The following is a 24,079-nucleotide window of genomic DNA, read 5'->3' on the forward strand; positions in this document are numbered from 1 at the left end:
TGCCGATAACATGCAAATTTTGCGGAAAAAAAGTAACACAGCCTCAGCTGCAAAAGAAAGGGAGCATGCATGGCAAAACATAGCCGACAGAGTCAATGCGTGAGTGTTAATTTAAACATTGATCTAGGGATTTCCACCCATTTAACACGTTATTTTATTATATTTTATTTTATTTTGTATTTTATACATTTTATTTTGTGATGTGATGTGAGCGCAGGTGCAACCCAACAGGCCCCAAACGTTCCTGGCAGCAAGTAAAAATGAAATATAAAAATATAGTCCAAACAGGTAAGATGTAATTGTATTATGAGCCATAGTGCTTGGTCTGTTTGTCCTATGTAAATCAATTGCAGTTAGAGGCTACATTAATTTTCTTCCTGTAAGCACTTATTGAAATTATCTGAGCACATTACAAGTACATATTTGCTTACTCTGTATGCTCAAATGTGACCCGTTATAGCCAACAGAAAAAAAGCGGAGGCCCGAAAAACAGGTGGGGGTCCTCCACCACCACCACTCACAGAGGCTGAGCAGTTGGCCCTCAGCCAATACAGTGGGCGCCTGTGGCTGAAGGCATCTCTGCGGGGACCTCCTCTGAGTCAATAACCCCGCAAGACACAAGTGCCTACATAAGAGGTAAATTCAAAATAATACATGATGTGCATACATCCTTTCTTCACAGTCACCTCTGCAGTGCTACTCATTCATTTGATAAACTCTTTACCATAATGAATTATTTTGTAGTGAAGTTATTTCCCTACTGATTTTGCCTTCCCTCGGTCTTGGTTGTCTTTGAGAGCATAATGACAATGAAGTGTAAGGTGATTGGTACATGTTTGTTAATTGCCATCTGGTCCCTTGTAAGTTATAAGTGACCTGTATAAACCTCATATTCTATCAGTTGATGGTGATGGTGTACTGCATCTGGTGCAGCCTCCTGTTGAGCCAGACCAACATGCAGTTGTGAGTACTCTTAATACTCCACAGATTATATGAGTTTACAGTAGAACAGCAATGTTGTTAATTTCTTTACTACAGGAAAATAATGAAGAAACATTGACAGCTGTTACAGAGGAGGAAGCAACAGAGACACTTTATGAGGTTTACATCTTACAATGGAAAATATAACAATTGAATAAAATGTGGTACTATAATAAAACCATGGACTTTCTATGTCTCTAACAGAGTGATGATGGAAATGAAGAGGAAGAGGGTCCAGCCACTTCTCCAACAAACCTTTCCTCAGTAAGATGTTCAGCACTGATTTACAACCAACCTAAGTAGGCATGTACTATGAATATCAATGCTATTTTCTGTGTTTCAATAGCTCCCTGTAAAGCAGCTGTACAAGACCTATTTGATCAAGAAAATAAAAAAAATGCGACTTGGAAATGGAACACTTCAAGCAGCAGATCCAAAAAACCAAGATTGAGATTTTACTGCTGGAACATCAGTTCAGGGTGGGTGAAGTGGTCAGAGATGGACGAATTATTTCAGTGTTTGAACAACATAATAATATACTTATTAATACTTTGTGTACAGGAAATACAGGCAACCAATAAAGCCAGTTGAACAAAAAATCCGTTTATTCTTCTTTCAACATGTTGAGGTGATGGGTCAAAGGAAATGATTGTGACATATGGTGTCTCTGACTGCTCTTCCAGCTTGTATGTCCGTGGGAGGGTCAGGATGTTCATGGTTTGGATCACTGCTGATGTTTGGTTCAGAAGGACAGTGCTCTCCTCTAATTGTGGCAATGTTGTGAAGGATCACACATGCCACAATAATGTCACATGCCCTTTCTGGGGTGACCCTGAGTCTTTGAAGGCACTGGAACCGGGCCTTAAGCATTCCGATGGTCATTTCAACTCTGGCTCTTGTCCTGCAATGAGCCAGATTATATCGCTGCTGTGGGCCCGGTTCAGGGTCAGGGTAAGGGGTAAGCAAATAGGGTAAACATGGATACCCCCTATCACCAAGCAAGTAGCCAGTGAACTCTCCTAAGACAGAAGGATACACTTCAGTTCAAATGTCCCTGTAGCAATTGGTCTTTATATGTTTTAAAGTATTTTCAACTCACCATGTCCAAATTTTGTGCTCAGTGTACATTCACGAAAAATTTGTGAGTGATGAACAGAGCCTGGCCACTTGGCTTCCACATTTGTGATAATGTTGGCAGCATCACATATGATCTTCACAGTGCAGAGAACACAAATTAGCATCCATTACTATAATGAAATAATTTGTTAGTTTGAAATGCTACAGGGAACTATGTACCTGTACATTAATGCTGTGGAAAGACTTCCTGTTCACATAGTCTCCTTCATTTACTGAAGGAGCAATGATTGGAATGTGAGTGCCATCTATACAGCCAATCACGCCTGGGAACCCTGAAAATAAATGTAAAATTTAAGTAGTAGTTCAAGTATCACCACATCATGAATTACGTTTTGTTCATCCTGATACCTGCAATTTTGTGGAATCCCTCTTTGATAAATCTTGTGGGTCTGTGACCGGGGAACACCACAAACGAGTACAGGAGACGTTTCAGTGCAACTGTAACATTCCTGACTGCCCGACAGACGGTAGCCTTGGAAACGTGCTCAGCGTCACCAATATTGTACAGAAAGCTCCCGTTTGCAAAAAAACAAAGTGCAATACAAATAATATGTACAGAACTGAGAGAATGTCCGCGATGTGTCACATGAGCAATATTAGGCCTGAGGATGTTATTCAAATGAATTATAGATTGTGCTGAAAAACGGTAACGTTCACACAGAAAATCATCAGGAAATGATAAAATGTCCAAACGCGCTCTAATCACTCTCTCCCGGCGGAGAGCTCTGCGGAGAATTTGGGCTTCAACATCTACTGGCTCTTCAAGGAAGGGGCACGCCATGTCTGACACTTCCTACAGTCAGGTTTCCGACAAAGAGGCGGAGAAAGTCAGGGTTAGTTGAAGTAAACCTGCTAGGGGGCAGGTTAGCTTCACGGAGTGTGTCGTCATAGTAACTCACTCAGAATTAATCTAAACTCGCTTTGTGAAACCGAAAACCCAGAGTTTTCGTTAACTCGGGGTGTACTTACTCAGAGTTTGCACTAAACCAGCTTTCTGAAACAGGGCCCCGGTGTCTGAACCAGTAAAATGTACTGAGCAAACACAAAAGAAGTCAGATAAAGTACTGACGTTTCAGCATTTCTTTCAATTCAATGAAACTCATCCTCCATCCTGGTGGGTTCTCTCCGGAAGGAACTGGCTGAGGTGCACATGTGAGAAGGGAAAAGCTGTGAGTGGTTAGTAAGCCTTAAAGTCCTTAAAAGAAAAGTCAGTGCATTTCCAAATGAATGAAAAATAAACATTTTAAAAGGAAAGTTTAATGAGTACCTTTGAGAGTACTGCCATTGTAGCCCTAAAGCTAGAATGAGGTGCAATCATTTCTGAGGATGTACTAACAAGCCTGATAAACTGTTTCTGCTTCGTATCACAAAGCTCCACTGAGGTCCAAAAATAAAACTCATCAGCACATTCCCGTGAACGCACACAATGCATTTTATTTTCACTCAGCGCCATCATGCTGCCCCAAATAATCAGCAGAGCAGGAAATGTGAATTAGCTGCTGCTGAAGACGAGCTCACGGCAAAAACGGAGCAGTTTTATAGTAAAAAGCTGGAAACACATTCAAGTTTAAAAAAAAGTCCACGCAAAACTGCTAAACCTGACAAAAAATAATCATCACAAGCGATGATCCCAAACTCCTGTGAGAAATCCTGTGATTTACACCAGCTGACCACAACCGTCATTACTGCATTTTTTATGCAAAGTAGGAGAAACATGCAAGTCATCTGACATCAACAGAAAGACCAGTGGAAACAGATCGAGCCAAGAAACTTTAGAGCTTTGCATTCTGCACTGTGGACCAATTCACTGAGAAAAGGTGGAATAGTCATGAAAAAGAAATATGCTGGTTTCTTTTGTTACACTCAGCACAACTTTCAGACTGATAGATTTCAATAGAAAGTACTTTTCCTTCCACTCATGTGGATGTTTTAAATAATCTTCTATGGGGATTCAAATGTGGTAACATCCCAAATCATAACCTCTGCATTACAAGTCTAACATATATGTTACTGCCTACACTGGACAGGTTTTTAGTTTTCATTGCCTAAATCTAACTGAAGAACAAAGCTTCAATTTTAGTAAAAGTAAGATGACAGTCGAATGGTTACATTGTAACTTTGGTTCTTTGAGTCAGAGACTCTTCACTCCGTCGACGCCCACATATGGAAAATGCAACAGAGTGGAGAGACAGTCGCGATGCTGTAGAGAACAGCAAAGTGAAATACCGCCACCAGTTCCTTTTGCTTCCAAATATAAAATTTTATTTCATCTTTTAAAATAAAAGCTTCCTTTTTTAAATGAAAAATGATGTGCATGTAAATAGAAACAGGGAAATTAATGAACAGGTGAAAAACACACTCTGAAATTTGAATATGTATATATATATATATAATAAAATGAAACTATATAGTTGTTCCTTTTCCTTTGTTGTCACTAATAAATAAAAGAAGACAAAAACGGTTCTTTTCAGTCATTTTCGTTTCTTCTTCTACAGTCTGAGTTTACAGACCCTCTTAATCAAATATCGTTGATCCTTCAGGAGCCAAAAACATGTTTGTCTGTTGGTTTATATCACAAAACACGAGCTGCCTTCAGTTCATCTGTTAACACCGACACAAAGATCAGGTGTGGACAGAATACTCAAACCGCTGTTTGTGCTGAGGGAGGTTTGGGAGACAGATTTGGGCGACAGGTGATTGTTTGGATCCATCTGGGCTCAGCGTTCAGCTCAGCGGGGAGTTATCTCCTCTGAGACCGAGCCGTCCCCAGCTGATCTTCTGTTATCTTTGTGCACAACGTGAGACTCTGAACTGCAAACATTTCACACTGAAGCGAAACCTGAACAGTAGCGCTGTGGTAAGAGTAATCTACACACTGCACACATGTCTGATGTTAAAATAACTTTTCTGTGGTCACAGGAAAACAGGTCACAGCTGCAGGATTTTTCCAGTCAGGAATAGATAAGCAAAGTTCAGTGACAGGTGTGTTTGTTTCAGCACAAGCTGCACGAGTATTACCGAATCACCAACTGTGCAGGAAGGTTAAAGAGGCGGTTAACGTAAAAACAACAAAAAGGAGCTGCAAAAGAATTAGAGACACAAAGATGGTAAGAAATGAGGCGAATCAATAACAACTGACCACAGGGAGATCCACAAAAAGAGAACTGTGATTAACTAAAATGAGCACAAAAATACAAAAAGGCACAAAATAGACACATGACGAACATAAAGAGACAAACATGTAAAAAAAGAGACGCAAAATGACAGCAGAGGCCTGCAGACAAGACAAAAAGAAACAAATCAATGAGAGATATAAGCTGAGTCCAAACAGACACAGAAAGACACACAAAAAATTAAAAATAACCCCCAGAACACAGAAACCAACAAAAAGACACAAAGGGGCAACAGACTGGTGCAAAATCACTGCAGAGAAACTCAAACGTTCTGCACATGCGCATCAAAATGATACGAAAAAGCACAAAGTGACTGAAAAGAATCGCAGACAGACACAGAACTTCTTCCAGCTCAGAGTTTTGCTTCTGTGTCGAGTCTGCAGCGTCATCGCACATCAGAAGAATTTTATTTTTAACTGAAGATTTTTAACTGGTGTGTATTATTATGTTTACCAACTGCAGGTGACCAATCATCTTCCTTCTCGCCCTCTAACCGTGACTCTAATCCTCTGAGAAACCAAAGTGATGCTGACTCTTCCCTCATGCATCCTCCTCTTCCTCCTTCAAACAGACCTGGACAGGACAGCGCTGTCACGTGATACCAGCGCTCAGTCACATGTTGCGCACTACTGTCCTCCTTAAGAATTCTGCAGTTCCCCTATGATGCATTCAAGTGCTGCTGGGATTTTATGATTTATTGGGATCGATTAATTTTATTCTGCAAATGTAACAAAGATAATAAAACCCCCAGGGGGCAAACTTTAAAGTTTGAATCTTTAAATATGAAAAACAGACCTGAAACATTTAGCTAACAAGCTAACCACGCACAGGGCTGCATGCAGCAATCTGCGCTAACGTTAATGCGGTTATGGCGTTCATGTCATTTCAAAGAGATTAATGCTGACAACACAAGCTGATACAATGAACTACTGGTAACTGCAATCTCATAAATCTGAGTATAAATAACATTTTTTTTGCCACAGGCAGCTTTAGTGTATTTCACCTGTTTTCAGTTTAATTATGAGCACAAAAAAATGTAAGCAGGCTTTGTCTAAAGTGCTGTACCAGTATGACAGCAGCTGGAAACCTCCAACTCTCAGGAGAGATATTTGGAGGTCGTTTCTAGCTGCAGTTAACTACACAGCTGATCAAACAGCAGCATTGATGCTGGACTCAGGACTAAACATTTTGGTGTTAGTGTAGCAGATTTCAAATGGAAGACTACTTTGTGATGACAGACACAGACTCACTGGAAACTGGATTTATTTTCTAAAAGACAAAGTGCACCAGCAAAATCAGTGTCACACAGCAACAGCAGGCCTCCCTGTTTGGCACAAGTAAGGAACACATAAACGGATGGTGTAACAGATAAAAGGCAGTTCCTATTATTATTTTCCTCGTTCAAAGTGTTTTTGATTACTTTGAACGAGGAAAATAAGTATTAGTTCTTATGGCTTTTAGCCATAAGAACTAATACTTAGTAAAGAAAACACATAATAGTACAGCGAGAGGAGCTACAGAAAGTGTGCCTTACCAGTGGGGAGTCCATGCAGCTCTGGCTGGGAACCCCCACACAGCATGTTTACAAATGGTGTCACACTGATTAATGCCCCACTTCAACAGTGACATGTGGAACCTTAGTTTTACAAAAATTAACTTTACATAATAACAAAAATATACTATATACAATACAGTTTTGAGAATGTTCACACTCAGTATATTATATCTCAGCTACATTAGCATCTGTGCTAACGATTACCGCTGAGATTCAACAAATGTAAGAGAGCCACGTGCAGGTTTATGACCCTCAGCTAAAGGAGCTAAACTGTTATAATACAACAATAAATCAAATTCACTGTGGTTTAAAGGCGAAGAGGAAGTGTTTTAATCAATTATTAAATCATAGAAATATCAAAGCTGCATTAGTACGTCTGGTAATGACGCACAACAGATCAGCTGCTGCAGGCGAGTGACAATCTGTGAGGAACAGACACAACCTGGCCCTCCAGTTAATGAAACCTATTTAAGAAATATTAATCGAATAATAGAACTGGTCAAAAGGGATAAAATTATAAAAAAAAATATGATTAAAACAAAGAAATGTCCGTTAAAATGAAATGCACAATGAAGGCATTAAGCCAGAGCTCCTCACAGACAGTGTGGTGCTGAACTGTGGAAGGCCTCATGAAGAATTTATAATTCAGCGTGAACGCTAAACAGCAAACAGTGAAAGAATTCAAACCAGGCGAACTCGTCTCAGTCGACATCTGAGCAGCAGAACTCTGATTTAACTGTTTTGTTCTTCAGGAAGACGATAATTACAGTAACTGTGGTGCCAAAAATCACCGTGAGCTTTCTATTCCTGCTTCTTGGCTCAAAGGGAGTCCCTGTAAACTATGAATCACTCTGCCATGTTATGTAGGAAGGCTCATGCTTAGAATTTGCATTTTGCCTGTAACATATTTTATACGCTGCACATATTTTGATTGAGCTCCGTAAGTCTGCTGAAATCGAGCCTTTTTATCTACATCGGTCAGTCTTTTCCTGCAAGGTGTCAGGAAATAAAGCACAGAAAAGATTCAGCTGTGAAAATTTACATTTTCATTGGTTAATTGGAGTTTGTCATCGAAGCTGGCCTGTGCCATCAAAGTTTACTAATGAACGGTGAAACTGCAGTTCCTGGAATGGCCACTGGAGGCTGCCTACATGTTTAGTTAATCCTTTCATGTTTACAGCAGAAATAAACGTGTTTGCAGCTGCTACGGATAGTTTCCCCACAGAGTTTTTACACTTGGTTAAGGCTTAAAGTAAGGCAGCATGGCTGCTTATACTGACAGGTGTTATGGCAAACTTATCCATGTCTGTGCGTTGCATCTGTACTGTTTTCTCCTGCAGCTCATTAGGATTAGTTGGTAAATTTGCTCTCCACCATCTGGTTCTAAATAAAACACCAGGACAGTGGCCAAAAACGTGAGTCCAGAAACCTGCAGGATCCTGTTAATTTGTGCTATATCTTGTATATAATAGCCATTGTGATAATATATTTAAAGTTATTGTTTTGTAAAGCAATATGTAGCTTTTTTTGTATATTTCTATTTCTTCAACTTCTTTTTTGTAGCTGATTGTTTAAAAAAATGACTATATAACTCTGTATTCTTGGCTCCATTTATCAGACTACTGATCCTATCTATATTTTTTGGTAAAATTATGTGCAGAGCCTTTTTTTTTGTAAAACATTCAATCTAAATTGAAACATAGAGGTCAGATCTATTTTTGTGACGGTAGCGTGCTCAGTTTGTCGTTATGCTAATCACCTTTCGTTTCCCTCCTTCTGCCCCGTCCTTTGTATGGTCAGATTTCCGGCAGCCAGTGAAGGTAACGCATCCATCAGCCGTGGTTACCGGACCGAAAGGGACAGAGCGGCACCGTGAAGCGTTCATTCATCCCCGCAGAGGATAAAAGCAGCACAAGCTCTCATTGTAAGTGGTTTCGGTCATTAAAAAGGCTAGCTTAAAACCTCTCTGCGGCCGCCGAGAGCCCCAGCACGGCCGGTCCAGTCCGCTCCGCGCGGTGGCGGCTGGAGCTGGTGCTGATTTCCGGGTTGTCGTCTTTGTGCACACGGCACACGGCTGGTGCGGAGCGCACAAACCCAACGTGTTACTGTTTACCTCCAGTGCGAGTTTGTGTTTCGGGTCAAATGCAGCCACGCGTGGCTGCTCGTACCACCGGGGATGTATTTTGTATGTTTTATTAGCCCTGTTTGAGCGGCCGAGCCTCGGCAGCACAAGGCCCAAGCCTGGCCCGGGTCACCTGGCAGATATCGTCTTTGAGCATCCTCCGAGAAATTTAAGAACTAACCAGGGGTAGCAGCGTAGCTAGCCGGCTAAAGAGGAGGAGGTGAGCGTCCGTGTGAGCGATATCGTCACTCATCGTTAAAATTGAACACCGCACACTCGTATTCATTAATACTAATACGATCGGTTTCTTATTTTAAGCTAACTTCCTAATGATCTAAATCAGCATCCGCTAACTTGGACGAACGGCACACCAAGATCCATTCAGAAAACGTCTGATTTTAACATTTCTCCTCATGTCAAATGACGCGTACTTCAAATTTATTGTGATAAAATTCTTCATAAGCTGCTGCTTAGATCGGCTGAAAGGAAACCTTTTTTCTGCACAGTGATCTCATCTGCTGTGCAGTTTCCATCTGTCACTTTGTGAACACTGCGGTGGGCTGCCGGTGTTTAATCATGTTTCTATTGTGTCATTTATTCACTGTAACTGTGGCGCGCATCTGTTCCATCTGTAGTTACTTACTGGGTGAGTCTCGACTGCAAGTTCTTGCAATACTTGAACTTGAGGACATTTAAGCAGTAATGTTGTAGTGAGCACTAAAATTCCCTTTGACTCAGTAAACTGTTTTCACTTCCTTAGAAAAGCAGAGTCTCAGTCTGTTTCTTCGGTTTCTTATTTAGAGGGTGAAATGTTGAATCCTTTAGATAGAAATACAGACAGACATGAGTGAGTAAGCTGGGGAATTTCTGTATTTCTGTTTATATGGCTATACTTGAGAATGGCGTCACCTATAGGCTGTGGGGAAATTACCACGCATTCGTGATTATAGATCAGGGGTGGGCAACTCCAGGCCTCGAGGGCCGGTGTCCCTGCAGGTTTTAGATGTGTCCTTGAACCAACACAGCTGATTCAAATGGCTAAATTAGCTCCTCAACATGTCCTGAAGTTCTCCAGAGATCTGGTAACGAACTAATCATGTGATTCAGGTGTGTTGACCCAAGGTGAGATCTAAAACCTGCAGGACACCGGCCCCCGAGGCCTGGAGTTGCCCACCCCTGTTATAGATCCTTCATTAGTATCCTGTGATGAGTGCTGGAGCTTACTATTTTAATATTAGGTTTTAAGTGTAGATATTACATATAAATAGGCGATATAAATATGTAATAAGGGTTGTTTTTTATCAGTTATCTGTGGAGGGGGGGATTCTAAAACTGCGACCTAGTTAAACCTAGCTAAAGCAAACGTAGTCTCAGAAGATAAATGTTACTTCAGATAATGAGTGCATTGGAAATCTGTTCAGATAATATGAGATAGACTCTATTTGTCTCAGAAATGGGAAATTCATATTGTTACCGCAGCAAAGTGGACGAGGCAGCATGCCTAAGAACAACAATACTGTGCAACAATCGAAGAGAATATACACTATACAAGGGAGAAGAAATTTATATCTATATATACAGTAGTGCAGTACACTAGTAGCAGAATATTACAGTTTCAATGTTGGAGTTTATTTTTTGTCTATGATCACTGTTAATTAGTTAATGTCCCCAAATGATGCCCCATGCTTCATTGCTCTGTCTATAGAATAAATCAAACATCTTTTGGGAAATTTCATCAATAATCAATCATTAAAAAGATTCAGTTTCATCTACTGCTCAGCTCTCCAGTGTACGAGGGGCAGCCAATCAGAAGAATTTTTGCTTTAGGTGGGAGGGGCTAATAACAGTTTGTGGAAGAGGATAAATTGAGGCGCTGCACCCAGGAAGGCCCAGGATAAGATGCCCACCGATTACACAAGGACTGTAATAGAGTCCAAGAATAAAACAAATGTAATAGTTTCACTCTCAGTGTTGCCTCTTCTTGACATGTCAACATATCTACCGTCTGTTTTTGTCCACAGGAAGAAGAGGAGAGAAGAGGAGATGAGTGCAGTTCTGGTTCTGATGTTTCTCTTCGCCGTGAGTGGCGACTCATTAGGCGCCGTTACAGACTGCAGCGGGTCCACGATGGAAACCAACAGCGCGGTTCGTTTACTGTCCTCTGTCGTCGACGCCCAGAGAGCCGAGCAGAGCCGAAGGGAACACCTGGAGGCTCTGTTCAACAGGTGAGCTCCTGCCAGTGAGACAGGTGGAGCTGGTCCAGCAGCTGGTTTGTTAGTCAGCAGCTGAAGTCATCGGTCGTCAGTCTGTGTGTTAGCTGCACAGGTGGCTGCAGGCCTCACTCTCACTTATACACTAACTGCTGACTGCATAGATTTACACACACACCTGCAGGCCTGCACATCTTTTATACTTGTCTGTTGTCTAAATTTACATGAAATTGTTATTTTAAAAGTCCCGCAGACACCGTGTTACCGCGCCATGTTTAATCGTTCTGTTCAATGAAATCTGACAGATATGGAGAAAACGGCACCATCTCTCTGGCCGGGTTGAAGCGCCTCCTTCAGAGCGTTGGGCTGGGTCGCACGAGGACTGTTATGGTGCAGCATCACGAGCAACCCGGACACCACCACCACCACCACCACCACAAAGGCCACCACCATCACCACCATCCCCATGAAAGCAATTCTGATCACCTAAAACACCTTTCACAGCCCCAGAAGTTTCCAGACACCCCCGACAACCACGACGGTGCCGTGGGAAAGAAAAGCGAGGATCCAGATAGTCGTCTAAACCTCTATGACAAGAAAACCACAGTGGCGGCGGTGGCTCAGGAGGTCGGCACCACAGTGACATACAGAGCTCAGCACGTGGTGAAACAACAAGATGGAAGCCAGGGGCGACCGTCAGGGGAACAAACGACCAGGATCGCCGTCACTGAGAGCCAGACACAGGCAACCGCAAGCGGCGACAGCGAGCATGACCGCGATCAGGATCATCCCCACGGCCGCAGCCAGAACGGTTCAGAGGTACGATACTGGTTTCTGGCTCAGTCGCAGTCAGCAAATCAGCTGATGTCCGAGATGTTTGTACTCGTACACGTGATAAATCAAATCTCTTATCAGGTGTTTTCTTTAAACTGCTTTAATCCCGCGTTTCTTCTGTATCTGCAAGCCGCTTTGCAACCTGTGTGCACCTCTGTGGTCTTCGTCTCTTTAAATCTGTCTTTACTCAATGTTGTTGTTTAATTTTTCCCCCTCTAGTGTCTGAACGCCTCCTTCATCCTCTCCTCGCACGGGATGTCTCAGGAGGCCGGCGTCACGCTCAGAGACTTCAGCTTTCTTTGCCCCGCCCTCCTCAACCAGATCGATGGAGGAGCGTGCGTGCTGCACGGAGACGCCTCGGCACACGGGGCGAGAGGTAGGACCAAAACTCCTCATCAGTATCTCCGGGAAAATGTGTGCAGCTGCTGCCTGATCATCACTTCGGTGTTATTTTATACCAGAGAAATAATAAGAAAGCAGAACAAGAAAAACAAGCATTTTATTTTTTGTTGAGTCGAGATTTTATTGCCTCTGCTGTAAAATCGAATGAGTGACGTCTTCTTTAAGCAGACTTTAGCTGCTCTTTGTTTGAAGCTGTTGGGCTGAACGGTGAACCTGGCTCAGCGTTTGCGGCACTTTGTTTGATCTTCTGGTAAAATCGCATTCCTGTTGCATGACTCGCTCGCTGCAGCCTCAACAACATATTCCGAGTGTGACAGTGAACACGTCTGTTTGACTTCGGAGAGTGCTGACTGTCCTGGAATAAACAGGCTGCTCAGTCACGTCAACAATCAGAATCATTTTGGTAACTTGATTATTTAACACAGTTATTCTTTAAGAAACGTGCTGTTACTGAACTTTAAGACGGGACCCTTTACAGGCAGTTTCTTTAACCGTCACTGTAATTCAAATGAAACCAAACAAAAACGAGGTGGAGGTGGTGGAGGACAGGTTCATCTGGTCAGGCGTTGGGCCTCTATTATGACTCCAAGGGTGAAGGGTAGTGATGAGTTAACTGGAAATAATAACTAAATGCGAAGTGAACGGCTGGCAGGAAGGAAAGAAAAGAAGGAACACTGAATGCAGGACGGTCTTTGTTTTATCACCAAACATTTGGATTCAAATTAAAATAGTTTTGCTCCCAGTGCAGCTCCGTCTGTCTCCAGGCCATCAAACATCTGAGGAAAGTTCCCACCAGGATTAAACCCCTCAGGCAGGACTGCAGCTGATTACTGCTGTCAGACTCTGACTTTGTGGTCTGATTGCTGTGATCTGGATATTTTGATCCTGATATTTGATTCGATGGCTGGAAAAAACAGATCCGAGTGTTTGGGAAATGTTGCCACGGACTGAGAATCAGAAGCATTTTGTATTTTTAGATGAACTGTTTGCTTATCATCATCATCATCATCATCATCATCATCATCATCATCATCAGTGTGTTTGTGTTGAGTGTAAGCCTGTGGTGTTTAATCTGATGAACCAGTTTAAACCAGTTACACTCTGTGTCACAGTGTCCCGTCCTCTAACCTCAGCCTTACGGCTCTTTGAATTTGTAAGAATGAAGTAATAACTTCTGAATTTCATCTTTCCTTCTTCCTGTTTTTAGAGCACAAGCATCACAAGCATGCTCACGGTCACCATGGAGACCACAACCACTCAGACCACGACCACAGTGAGCACATGGGCGGGGAGAACAGCAGAAACATCACCACGGGTACGTTTAATGTGAGCAGTCTGCACCACCTAATCCTCCTCAGCCAGTGTGGGAGGAAAGTTAATCTCAGAAATAGTATTAATAATAATAATACTGCTAATATGAAATGTAAACATGGTATTTGTATCACACTTTTTAAAATGCAGTCATAAAGTTTGGATATGAACATAAAGAACTGGACATATTCTAAAATACAAACACATTCAAGCACATGTATAAACTGAAGTCTGCAGTACAATGTGTCGATACGAAGACGTCTGAGGAGACTGAGGCATGTTTTTAAGTTATCAGCTGACAGTAAAAGAAACAAGACTGGGTGTCAAATTTGAACCCTGGTGAAAAACAACTCTGGAGGTTCTTAGCAGGAGGTTTGATGCTGCTGGCGAGGAGGCCGTGGAACGACTGAGCTCACTGTACAAACACTGAGACTGAGCTTGAACATTAAAACATCCAGTTAGTGGAAGTTGTGAAGCGTTCACTGAGGTCAGAGAAGCTGCTGGTGTATTCAGGAAGCCACAGCTGTGTGTCAACAGTGTAGTAATCGTAAGAAGGATGGATGACGACATGTAGTCTGTAAATTTAATTGTGAAATGTCCGATAGTGTGATGAAAATGATCTGACAGCGCTGGTGTCAGACGCTGCAGATGAATCAAACTAAAACTGATTATTCATCGAGCAGCTCCGTTTGCAGACTCGTGTCAGGTGAGAGCATCTTTGAAGTGAAATTTGTGGTCCTGTGAACGTGTCCGTCCAGCGGTCTGCAGTTACTGTTTGGACAGCAACAGAAAGCTGAGCTGCTGGACGTGGACGACCTGTAGAGTTCATCAGGGAAAGATCAAAGATAACAAAAATACAGTGAGGACGCTTCAGACTGCGAATGCTCGAGGGCCGCCTCTGCCCCGCTCAGCAGAGTGAAACCAGTCTGAGGTCATGACTCAGGGATCGCTCTGGGTCGGCACTGAGTTTCTGCCTGAAGTTGAAGAATCACAGCGTCGTGTTCTGGAAGCAGAGACGGTGCGGTCTTTTCTGTCAGCAGCGTTTTGATGTTCCTGAAGCTTGTGTTTGTGTTGCAGCGTGGGTCGGCGGGTTCCTCTCCATCACCATCATCAGCCTGCTGTCTCTGCTCGGCGTCGTCCTCATCCCGCTCATGAACAAAGTTTTCTTCAAGTTCCTCCTCAGCTTCCTGGTGGCGCTGGCCGTGGGCACGCTGAGCGGCGACGCCTTCCTGCACCTCATCCCCCACGTGAGTCCCTGCAGAGCGCGGCCACCTGACTCACAGGAAGTCTTACAACACGTGACGTTCATGCTCTCAAGTTAAAGTGATCAATGACTTCAGCTGTTGAACACAGCGGCGAGCGAGCCAGCAGACAGAGGCTGCTTAGCTGCACGTTTATAAATCTAATGCAGCCGTGAGGTGAAGCGAGTGTGTTCGAATCCTTTTTTTATCAAATTTGACTCTTTGTCGAGCTCTAAAACCAAACTGTGCGATTCTCACACTAAACAGATTTGTAATCAGTGATCTATCAGGTAGATCACGTCTCTGATTCTAATCAGCAGCCAGCTGATTGATCAGCCTCTAATTATTCTATTATTTTATCATAGTCTTCATTTTTCCATTTAAAACTCACTGAGACTGTAAACGTCTTGTTCAAGAGCGATGTGGACAAAAGGGAAGCGGCCATTGCAACGTGTTTACACATTCATAGACACACGCAGACTCCACACATTATAAATGAGGATCATATGTCACGTGTGTGACATCATATGCATTCAAATTCAATTCAATTCAATTCAATTTTATTTATATAGCGCCAAATCACAACAAAAGTCGCCTCAAGGCGCTTCATAGATACAGAGAAAAACCCAACAATCATATGACCCCCTATGAGCAAGCACTTTGGCGACAGTGGGAAGGAAAAACTCCCTTTTAACAGGAAGAAACCTCCAGCAGAACCAGGCTCAGGGAGGGGCGGGGCCATCTGCTGTGATTGGTTGGGGTGAGAGAAGGAAGACAGGATAAAAGACATGCTGTGGAAGAGAGACAGAGATTAATAACAGATATGATTCAATGCAGAGAGGTCTATTAATACATACTGAGTGAGAAAGGTGACTGGAAAGGAAAAACTCAATGCATCATAGGAATCCCCCGGCAGCCTACGTCTGTTGCAGCATAACTAAGGGAGGATTCAGGGTCACCTGGTCCAGCCCTAACTATATGCTTTAGCAAAAAGGAAAGTTTTAAGCCTAATCTTAAAAGTAGAGATAGTGTCTGTCTCCCGAATCCAAACTGGAAGCTGGTTCCACAGAAGAGGGGCCTGAAAACTGAAGGCTCTGCCTCCCATTCTACTTTTAAATACTCTAGGAACAACAAGTAGGCCTGCAGAGCGAGAGCGAAGTGCTCTAATAGGGTGATATGGTACTACAAGGTCATTAAGATAAGATGGGGCCTGATTATTTAAGACCTTGTATGTGAGGAGCAGGATTTTGAATTCAATTCTGGATTTAACAGGAAGCCAATGAAGGGAAGCCAAAACAGGAGAAATCTGCTCTCTCTTTCTAGTCCCTGTCAGGACTCTTTCTGCAGCAGACAAGATCACAACAAGCACAACTTTCAATTATTTTTTTAAGAACAGTCAGATAAAGAACATTTTGTAACCGTTTACAGAGATTTGTGACAGTTTTTCTGTTTGCTTTTGTTCTGATAATAAAGAGCTTCATCATCATCATCAGTCGATGTGTAAACCTCCATGAGATACTTTCAGTCTAAATATTTAGTTCTTGCTGCTCCCCCTGTGTCACATATTTATGCTAAGCTAAGCTAACGCTGTGTGATCAGTCTCAGGGAGGCCACCATCACCACCACGACGACGCAGCGATGACGGGACACCATCACCACCACGACGACGCAGCGATGACGGGACACCACCACGAGCACGAGGAGAACCTGGACGCGGTGTGGAAGGGCCTGACGGCTCTGAGTGGCGTCTACTTCATGTTTCTCATCGAGCACTTCCTGACGCTCGGAAAGATGTACAAGGAGAAGAAACAGAAGGTCAGAGACAGCGAGTTTCTCTAACAGTCAGAATGACGTTTAACACTCCTGATTCCTGTTGTTCGTGCAGACAAACTGTTAAACTGATCCTGAGTCACATCATGCAGCCCGCTCTTACTTAGAATTTAGTTACTTTAAAGCCCTCAGTTAATAACCAAAGGTCAGAACAGAGCATCATACAGTCACAGTCTTACAGGCAGACCTCCACACAGACAGCTCACGACGGCCTGTTTGTCAAACGTCAGCTGCAGAATCCAAACATCCTGATGTCAAAGTTAAGGATCTTTTTTTGGGGCTTTGCACAGACCTTTGAGACAGCTTCACAGACGTGTGGGAGATTTCATTAAAAAAGCTCTTTGATCACATAGTTTACATGCTGTGTGCGGCGCAGCCTTCTGCCATGAAATTGGATGAACACAAACACCTCAAAATTTCAGTTTTTCACAAAAATCCCCGACTCAGCTCAAACACTTTGAGGTTTGGCTCTGAGGAACATATTTTGCTGTCGTCGCCTTTTTTCAGCTGAGGGAGTTTCTGAAGTCCGCTCCCCTGCGTGGCTGCGGCTCGCCGCCGGTGTTTGGTTTCAACATGACTTTGTAGTTTTGTATTTTTTCAAATGTCATGAAAAATCGATGCATCCTCTGTTTCCGCTTTGCAAAGATACAGTCGGACACGAACGGTGTGATTTAGCATCAGCTTTCCTTCTCTGTGCATTTCTATGACAGAGAGAGTTAATTGGGACACTTTGCACACAGCAGCTCCAAAGTTGAACAATAAGTCTTTGTAACATGTTGATTTTCTGTTCTGATTGTTCACTCTTAAAGGAACTATTTATTTCTCATCTCATGGGTTTTTTTGTTGAGAAGTTGGTATCTGACTTGGAGGTAATGGAGGTAAAATGAAGGCGTTTAAGCATTCATGGTAATTGTAAGTATTCTGGCCTACAAACCTTCCTGCTGCTGTCAGAAAACTGTAAACTGGTCCTTTCATGTTGATGTTGATGAGTTTGTACGAACTCCACGCAGATCCAGAAGAAGTGTGATCAGAACGAGAACGCGGATCCAGAGAAACAGCCGGCGCTGGAGGAGAACAGCGTGAAGCCGAGTGAAGGTGAGAGACGAAACGAAACAAAGTCGGTGAATTATTTCGTGTTTTGTTCAACAACTGAGGATTTGGCTCAAAGTGAAGCCGAGCGTCATTCGAGCCGAGAGCCGAGATGTGTTTCTGTATGAAGGCTTGTGTCAGCTTGGTGCATATTAACAACTGTGATGTCACGTTTGGCGTGTAGCGGATTGGTGAAGGCTTTAAGAGCTGCAGCTCGATCCACCATAGAGAACAGAGCTCTGACCTCTGAAACGGCGCAGGCGGAGGTCGACCTCCCGGCCTAACCTGACCAGATCTCCATATTGTGTCTCCAGATGTGGAGACTAACGGCGCCAGCACGTTTGGCGACCACTCGAGCAGCCTGCACGGCAGCAGCGTGGCGGAGGAGGAGCAGGTGATGCTGGCGCCGCAGGTGTCCGTCGTTTCGCCGCAGGCTTACGGCCGAGCGTCGGGGAGCGCCGCTAACTACACCGACGAGGACTGCGAGAACAAATGCCACTCCCACTTCCATGACACGGTTGGCCAGACGGACAGCAGGCACCACCACCACCACGACTACCATCACATCCTGCACCACCACCACTCTCAGAACCACCACCCGCACAGCCACTCCCACTCCTACTCGGAGCAGCACTTCCAGGAGGCCGGAGTGGCCACGCTGGCCTGGATGGTCATCATGGGAGATGGACTGCACAACTTCAGCGACGGCCTCGCTATCGGTGAGTAGAAGGGTCACAACCCGTGATCTCACTTCCTCTTTAGCTTCAGTTTTTTGTCTTGAACTCGTTTAACAGCAAACACACCAGTTTCTAACCAATCAGAGCCCAGCAGGGTTGGTTTAGCGTGAATAAACATGGTGCTGAGAGAGTTTGTCATGTCCCCACAGGAAGTGACCATTCAACAAGTCATCAGTTGGATATTTGTCTGCAGGAGAGAGAGAAAGTTATATTTGTGAGGGTGTTAAAAACTAAATATGTGGTTTTGTTGTCACTGATGGGGATGAAATTCTTGAACCTCAGCTTAAGGAACCAGTCAGTGTCTGATTACACCTGAGGCGGGTGTAAGTGGGCGTGGTCTGCAGTGATAGGCAATACAATATGGACCCGAACAGGGCGGGGCCTAAAATGGATCCCTGTGGAACGCCGCAGATCGAAGAAGCTGTTTCAGAAAGCTGATGGAAAACAAGCTGTTAGTCAGATATGAGCTGAACATACTCAGTGTGTTACCACGGATACCAAAAGACAGGAAATCAACGTTTCACGATTCACAAGTCGTACAATGAATGACTCACATCAGCAATACTCAAAAGATGCAGAGCTGTGATGTCATTTCAAAACCAGACTGAAGAATCTCAACAAAGCTCCAGAACTTCAGATGAAAAATTGTGGCATTGGTCCAAAAGTCTCTTTGAAGACTCTGGAGGGACAGATGTCGTAATTAGTGGGTTTAAACTTCTCAACAGTTTTAAGTCTGGAAGCGAGACTGGTTGAAACTGATGGGAGTGGAGAAAGTAGAAACACGAGAGAGTTACGGGATGAAGCGTCAGTTCGGTGCACAGAAATCATCTTCACAGAGTAGGTTAGAAAATTGGTGCACAGCATATTTAACATACTTGACCACTGACGGCAGAATTAGTCATGTTAGAACAAACTGGTGATTAAAGTTAAACGTCAGGAGGATTCACCCTCAGCCACGGTAAACAGTGACATGAAGGTGTGCATTTTCATGCACATCATTTTCTTGCTGCTGCTGGTTTCTAATATTTGGATTTATCTGTTTGCAGGCGCTGCGTTCACTGAGGGTCTGTCCAGCGGTCTCAGCACGTCTGTGGCTGTTTTCTGCCACGAGCTGCCTCATGAGCTGGGTGAGACTTTTCCATCTTATCTCAGTGGAACATTTTCTCTGTAAGCCTCAGTCTTACCTACATAAAGTACTTTATTATTGCAGTGGAATAAAGAGATATTGGCTTTGAAAGAGTGAAAAAACCCTTCTTTCAGTCCAATATTTAAACTTTAAAACATCTGTTCATTTAAATATGGAAACCTTTCACTGGGAGGTCACTGCATGTTTATTTTGTTATGAAATCAAAATCAAAAATCAGGCACTCCTTAATTCACTGCCTGCATGTGTTGGTCGCAGCTGATTCCTGCGTTGTGCAGTCGTTTTGAAGCAGTAACATCACAGTAAGAGACAGACAAGGTTTAAATGTGTGGAACAGCAGAAGGTGAAGAGCTCGTTCCTTTCTGCAAACACAACACAGCTCACTTACTCAACCACCCGAAAATACACCACAAACTGCACGATCTTTAATGCATGAAGGCAAAGAGAAACAGTGCAGTGGCTGCAAGGCTGAACCAACCAACACCAGCTCAGGCGTCTATAAGAGCGAGCTGTGCAGCACGTCTGTCTTTGTGCGCAGTCCTGCTCTGGATTCTTTTCACGTGTTTCTCTGATGTTAGTTTCATTTATTAGTTATCCTGTCCTTGGACACAGTCTGATCCTTAATTTAGTTCACGGTCAGAGGTTTTATCCACATCCATCATGCGGGTGAAGCAGTCTTAGTGAGTAACAGTCTTCTCCGATTCTCAGGTGACTTTGCGGTGCTCCTGAAGGCCGGCATGACGGTGCGTCAGGCCATTCTTTACAACGTGCTGTCGGCCATGATGGCCTACCTGGGCATGATCACCGGGATTTTGATTGGACACTACGCCGAGAACATCTCCACGTGGATATTCGCCCTCACAGCCGGGCTCTTCATGTACGTGGCCCTGGTGGACATGGTAAGTGAGCATTACCCTCCAGCCAATCAAAAGGGAGCATCCACTCTGACATCCTGATCCACAGAGCGAGAGGTTCACTTTTAATGCTGTGAAATTTAAATGAATATTCCACATAAAAAATGTTCATTTTGCTTGACACAAAATACAGAGTTCAGCCTGAGATGAAGATACTGCCATCGTTTTATTGGCATCTCATAAATCGTAAAAATCCCGTCATATAAATGTCTGTACGTCTGAAAAAACAGCTGCAGGAGGGTTTAGTGCCGGAAAACACAGCAGAGCTTCTTTCTCCTGAACAAAGGCGCCCTCTCGTGGCTGTCGCCCTGCTCTACACTCTAGAAAAGCTTATTCAATTTTTTTTAACCTCCTAGTGGTGTAACCGGGTACTGCAGCAGATGTGCGGCGCATTGTCCGTTCATTTAAACTAACGTCTCCACTTCCTTCATGGGAAAAGTTCCTGTTTTCTGCAGAGGGTCTGTGAGCCTGAGAAAGTTTTCTTCTTTCAGGTCCCCGAGATGCTGCACAATGACGCCGGCGACCACGGCTTCAGCCACTGGGGCTTCTTCCTCCTCCAGAACGCCGGCATCCTGCTGGGCTTCTGCATAATGCTGCTAATCGCCATTTTTGAGCACAAAATCCAGCTGGACTTGGGATACTGAGAGAGAGGCAGTCCTGAGCTTCACGTGCATTCCAGTACCGCCATCAGAGTTGTAGTGTTTTTTTTTTTTTTAATTGTTGTTGATAGACGCCTTGAGTTAGTTTTTACTTGTGAAGCAGGAAAGCAGCAGCTGAACTGAGCCGTCTGCCAGAGCCGCTGAGGCTCCGACCTCGGCCGGCTGGAGGTCGGCTGTTTAAAAAGGGTTCAGAAATATTTTTTTAAGGTTTTTCTTTGTGTTAAACTTGTAGCTGTTTTTGTCTTTGTCAACAAACGCGCACGACCATCACAAGTGGGAAACACCTGGAGTCCTTCCAGGATCGCCTGTCACCAGTTATCGTTTCATATTTGTGAAAAATTCATGAAGGAGAAACTGTTGCTTTCAGCCGCCCGGAGCTCTTCTGAGGAACGTGTTTTATTCTGTTTTTGCTGCTTTTGTGTCTGTTTTTCTTCTTCTGCTGCTGAGTGAGCCCGATCAGTGTTACAGTGTTATCAGAGCAGTTTTTCCTTTTCTCTGCGACGCTCTGGACAGATTTCTTCCTCACAGGCTGAAAGTGAGAGTGACTTTCACGTTGCTTCAGTGTCTTCCTCTCACTCAGGTCATCAGCCAGTGTCTGAAGCCGCAGTTTGAAATCTGTCAGTTAATTTTAAATCCTGTGGGTTTAATTAATCTTTAAATTTAAATATTAGCCAACAAATAACTGTTACACTGAGTTTTAAAGGTGTTTGCAGCCAGCTGAGTTGTGCTGGTTGTAAACACCTTTGTTTAGCTGAAGTTAAACTCTGGAACTCATTTAAGGAAGTTGAACTTTCTGTTTCCTGTCACCAGCTGGAAGTCCGTCCAGTTAATGAGAAATCTGCGACATCGCCGTCTGTTCATGTTACCTGAGCTCTCTACAGGATGAAATCACAGACAGGCTTCAGATCTGATATAGAAATTAGTGAGTATAAAATAAATCTTCTGTTAATCTACTAAAATTTCTGGCGTGTAAACGATCCGCGCGTTCCTGTGGAGACTGTTTTTAAAGAAAAACAGTTTTTGTTCCTGTCATCGAAACAGTCGATTCATGAAAAAGGAGATGATTACAATCAAAAAGGGGAAACTGAGCAGTCTGCGTTTTTAATTTAAGTGCTGCTTTTTACATTTATTTGATTGTTAAGAGTTAATGTGGCAGCTCAACGTAAAACAAATATTTCTAACAAGTCTCTGTTACGGCCTCGTGCTCCGGCTGAACGTGGACTCGTTTCGAAGCATCTCAACAACAAGCGTTGTTTTAAAGGTTCGCGGTTCGTTTTTCAGACGCTGCTCTGAGGTTTAGGTCAAATCACGTTTTCCTCTTAAAAGAAAAAAAAAATCACCTCAAAGAAAAAGTTCAGACTCTCACTGTGCTCGTTACATGTGTACCATTATGTGTGTAGTACTTCAAAAGTATGCAGTTCATTTGACTTCCTGTGATGTTGATTGTGAAGATCGAGGATCATACAACACGTGTTTAAAAAAAAAAAAAAAAAAAAGAAGAAGAAAGAAGTGGTTTTAAATTTGTGGGGAAAAGTACGGAAACCGAAAAGTTTGTGTGTTTAATGCTTCTGTTCATGAAAGGTGGATAAAATCATACAGAAAGGACAAACAGCTCTGCGGTGAAGGTTTCATTCAGATTTTATGCTCTTCCATGTTTGGCCTGTGAAATCATCATTTTTACTTGTTTTCTGTATTTTATTTAAACAAAAAGTTTTTTTTCTGTTTGTGGTAACACAAAGTAAAAGCTGTCGTTTCTGTATCACTGAGAAACAACCTGGGATCTTCACCAAAACCAGCTCACACCTCAAAACCTCCTGGAGCTCATCTGCACTCTGTATCCTCAGTTACCGGTGATTAAACAGATGTATATTCATGGTTCTGCAGAGCTGTTTCAAACTGTTTCTGTTATTTTGTCCACCCCTGTCGCCGACCGCAGAGCCCTTCAGGCAGCTTTGATGTCGACTCGCTGTGCTCTGACATTCCTGAACACCAATAAACTTCACACTTCACACCACCTGCTGCTCTGTGTGTTTCTGCTTTGGATTGATTTTAGTTGTTAATCTTTTGATTGAGGTCACATTTGAACGTTATAAAAGTCACGTTCGTTTTTGAACTGATATGGAATAAATAACTGTATTTTTAGTTATAACATTTATAACTATTAGCGCTGTCAGCATTAATCTTGTTAAAATGAAGTTAACGCCATAACTGTTTTAACGTGGCAAATCTCCGTTAGCGTGGATCGCCCTGTGCGTGGGGCTGGACGGCGTTGATGCGCATCACTGCAGTTATGCTGTTAACGTCATTTTAACGAGATTAACGCTGACAGCACTAATAACTATAAAATAATATGAAACATTTTGGTCACTAGTAAAGATGGGAACTGATAAGAATTTAGTGGCTGATTTGATTATGAATAAAACATAAATTTGATTTCTCATTGATTCTCTTATCGATTTTCATTGGCTTCTTATTGCCGCTGCTTTGAGAGTCACTGCCATTGCTAAGCAGACATTAATTCAAAGACATGACATTCAGTCTAGTTTATTTCCTCTGGGAATACAGAACACTTGGCTAGCTTTATGTTAGCATGCTGTCTGCGCAGTAGTGATGGGTCGTTCGCGAACGAAATGGCTCTTAGAGCCGGCTCTTTGACGTGAACGACGCGAGCCGGCTCCTTATCGCGAGCCGTCACGTGGGTTCTTTTTTTTCCCCTTTCTCTCAGCCTCTCTCTCGCACT

The 24,079-nt window shown here is 43.2% G+C and overlaps 1 protein-coding gene and 1 long non-coding RNA gene across 3 annotated transcripts; one reads left to right on the top strand and one right to left on the bottom strand.

Annotated features, from left to right (window-relative positions):
• Positions 1–1,606: 1,606 nt before the first annotated feature.
• LOC146368562 (uncharacterized) lies at positions 1,607–8,720 on the bottom strand. The gene is made up of 3 exons (XR_014797582.1): positions 8,606–8,720; positions 2,081–2,390; positions 1,607–2,000 (listed from the first exon to the last, which is right to left on the bottom strand). It is a non-coding gene; the product is annotated as an uncharacterized LOC146368562 (long non-coding RNA).
• On the top strand, positions 8,658–23,353 carry slc39a6 (solute carrier family 39 member 6). 2 transcript variants are annotated; one of them, XM_084912194.1, is made up of 12 exons: positions 8,658–8,770; positions 10,990–11,193; positions 11,484–11,997; positions 12,232–12,388; positions 13,622–13,729; positions 14,803–14,972; positions 16,566–16,781; positions 17,807–17,891; positions 18,200–18,604; positions 19,669–19,749; positions 20,475–20,665; positions 21,172–23,353. In XM_084912194.1, the coding sequence occupies exons 2-12, from the start codon at positions 11,012–11,014 to the stop codon at positions 21,322–21,324; spliced, it is 2,262 nt and encodes a 753-aa protein (XP_084768320.1). In that variant the 5' UTR covers positions 8,658–8,770; positions 10,990–11,011; the 3' UTR covers positions 21,325–23,353. The 2 variants fall into 2 exon arrangements, with proteins under 2 accessions (XP_084768320.1, XP_084768321.1); XM_084912195.1 differs by lacking the exon at positions 8,658–8,770 and adding an exon at positions 8,891–9,188.
• The last annotated feature ends 726 nt before the right edge of the window (positions 23,354–24,079 follow it).

This window comes from Perissodus microlepis, chromosome 18 (genome assembly GCF_051167445.1).
Source record: "Perissodus microlepis isolate ML-2025 ecotype Zambia chromosome 18, ASM5116744v1, whole genome shotgun sequence".
NCBI classification, from domain to species: Eukaryota; Metazoa; Chordata; class Actinopteri; order Cichliformes; family Cichlidae; genus Perissodus; species Perissodus microlepis.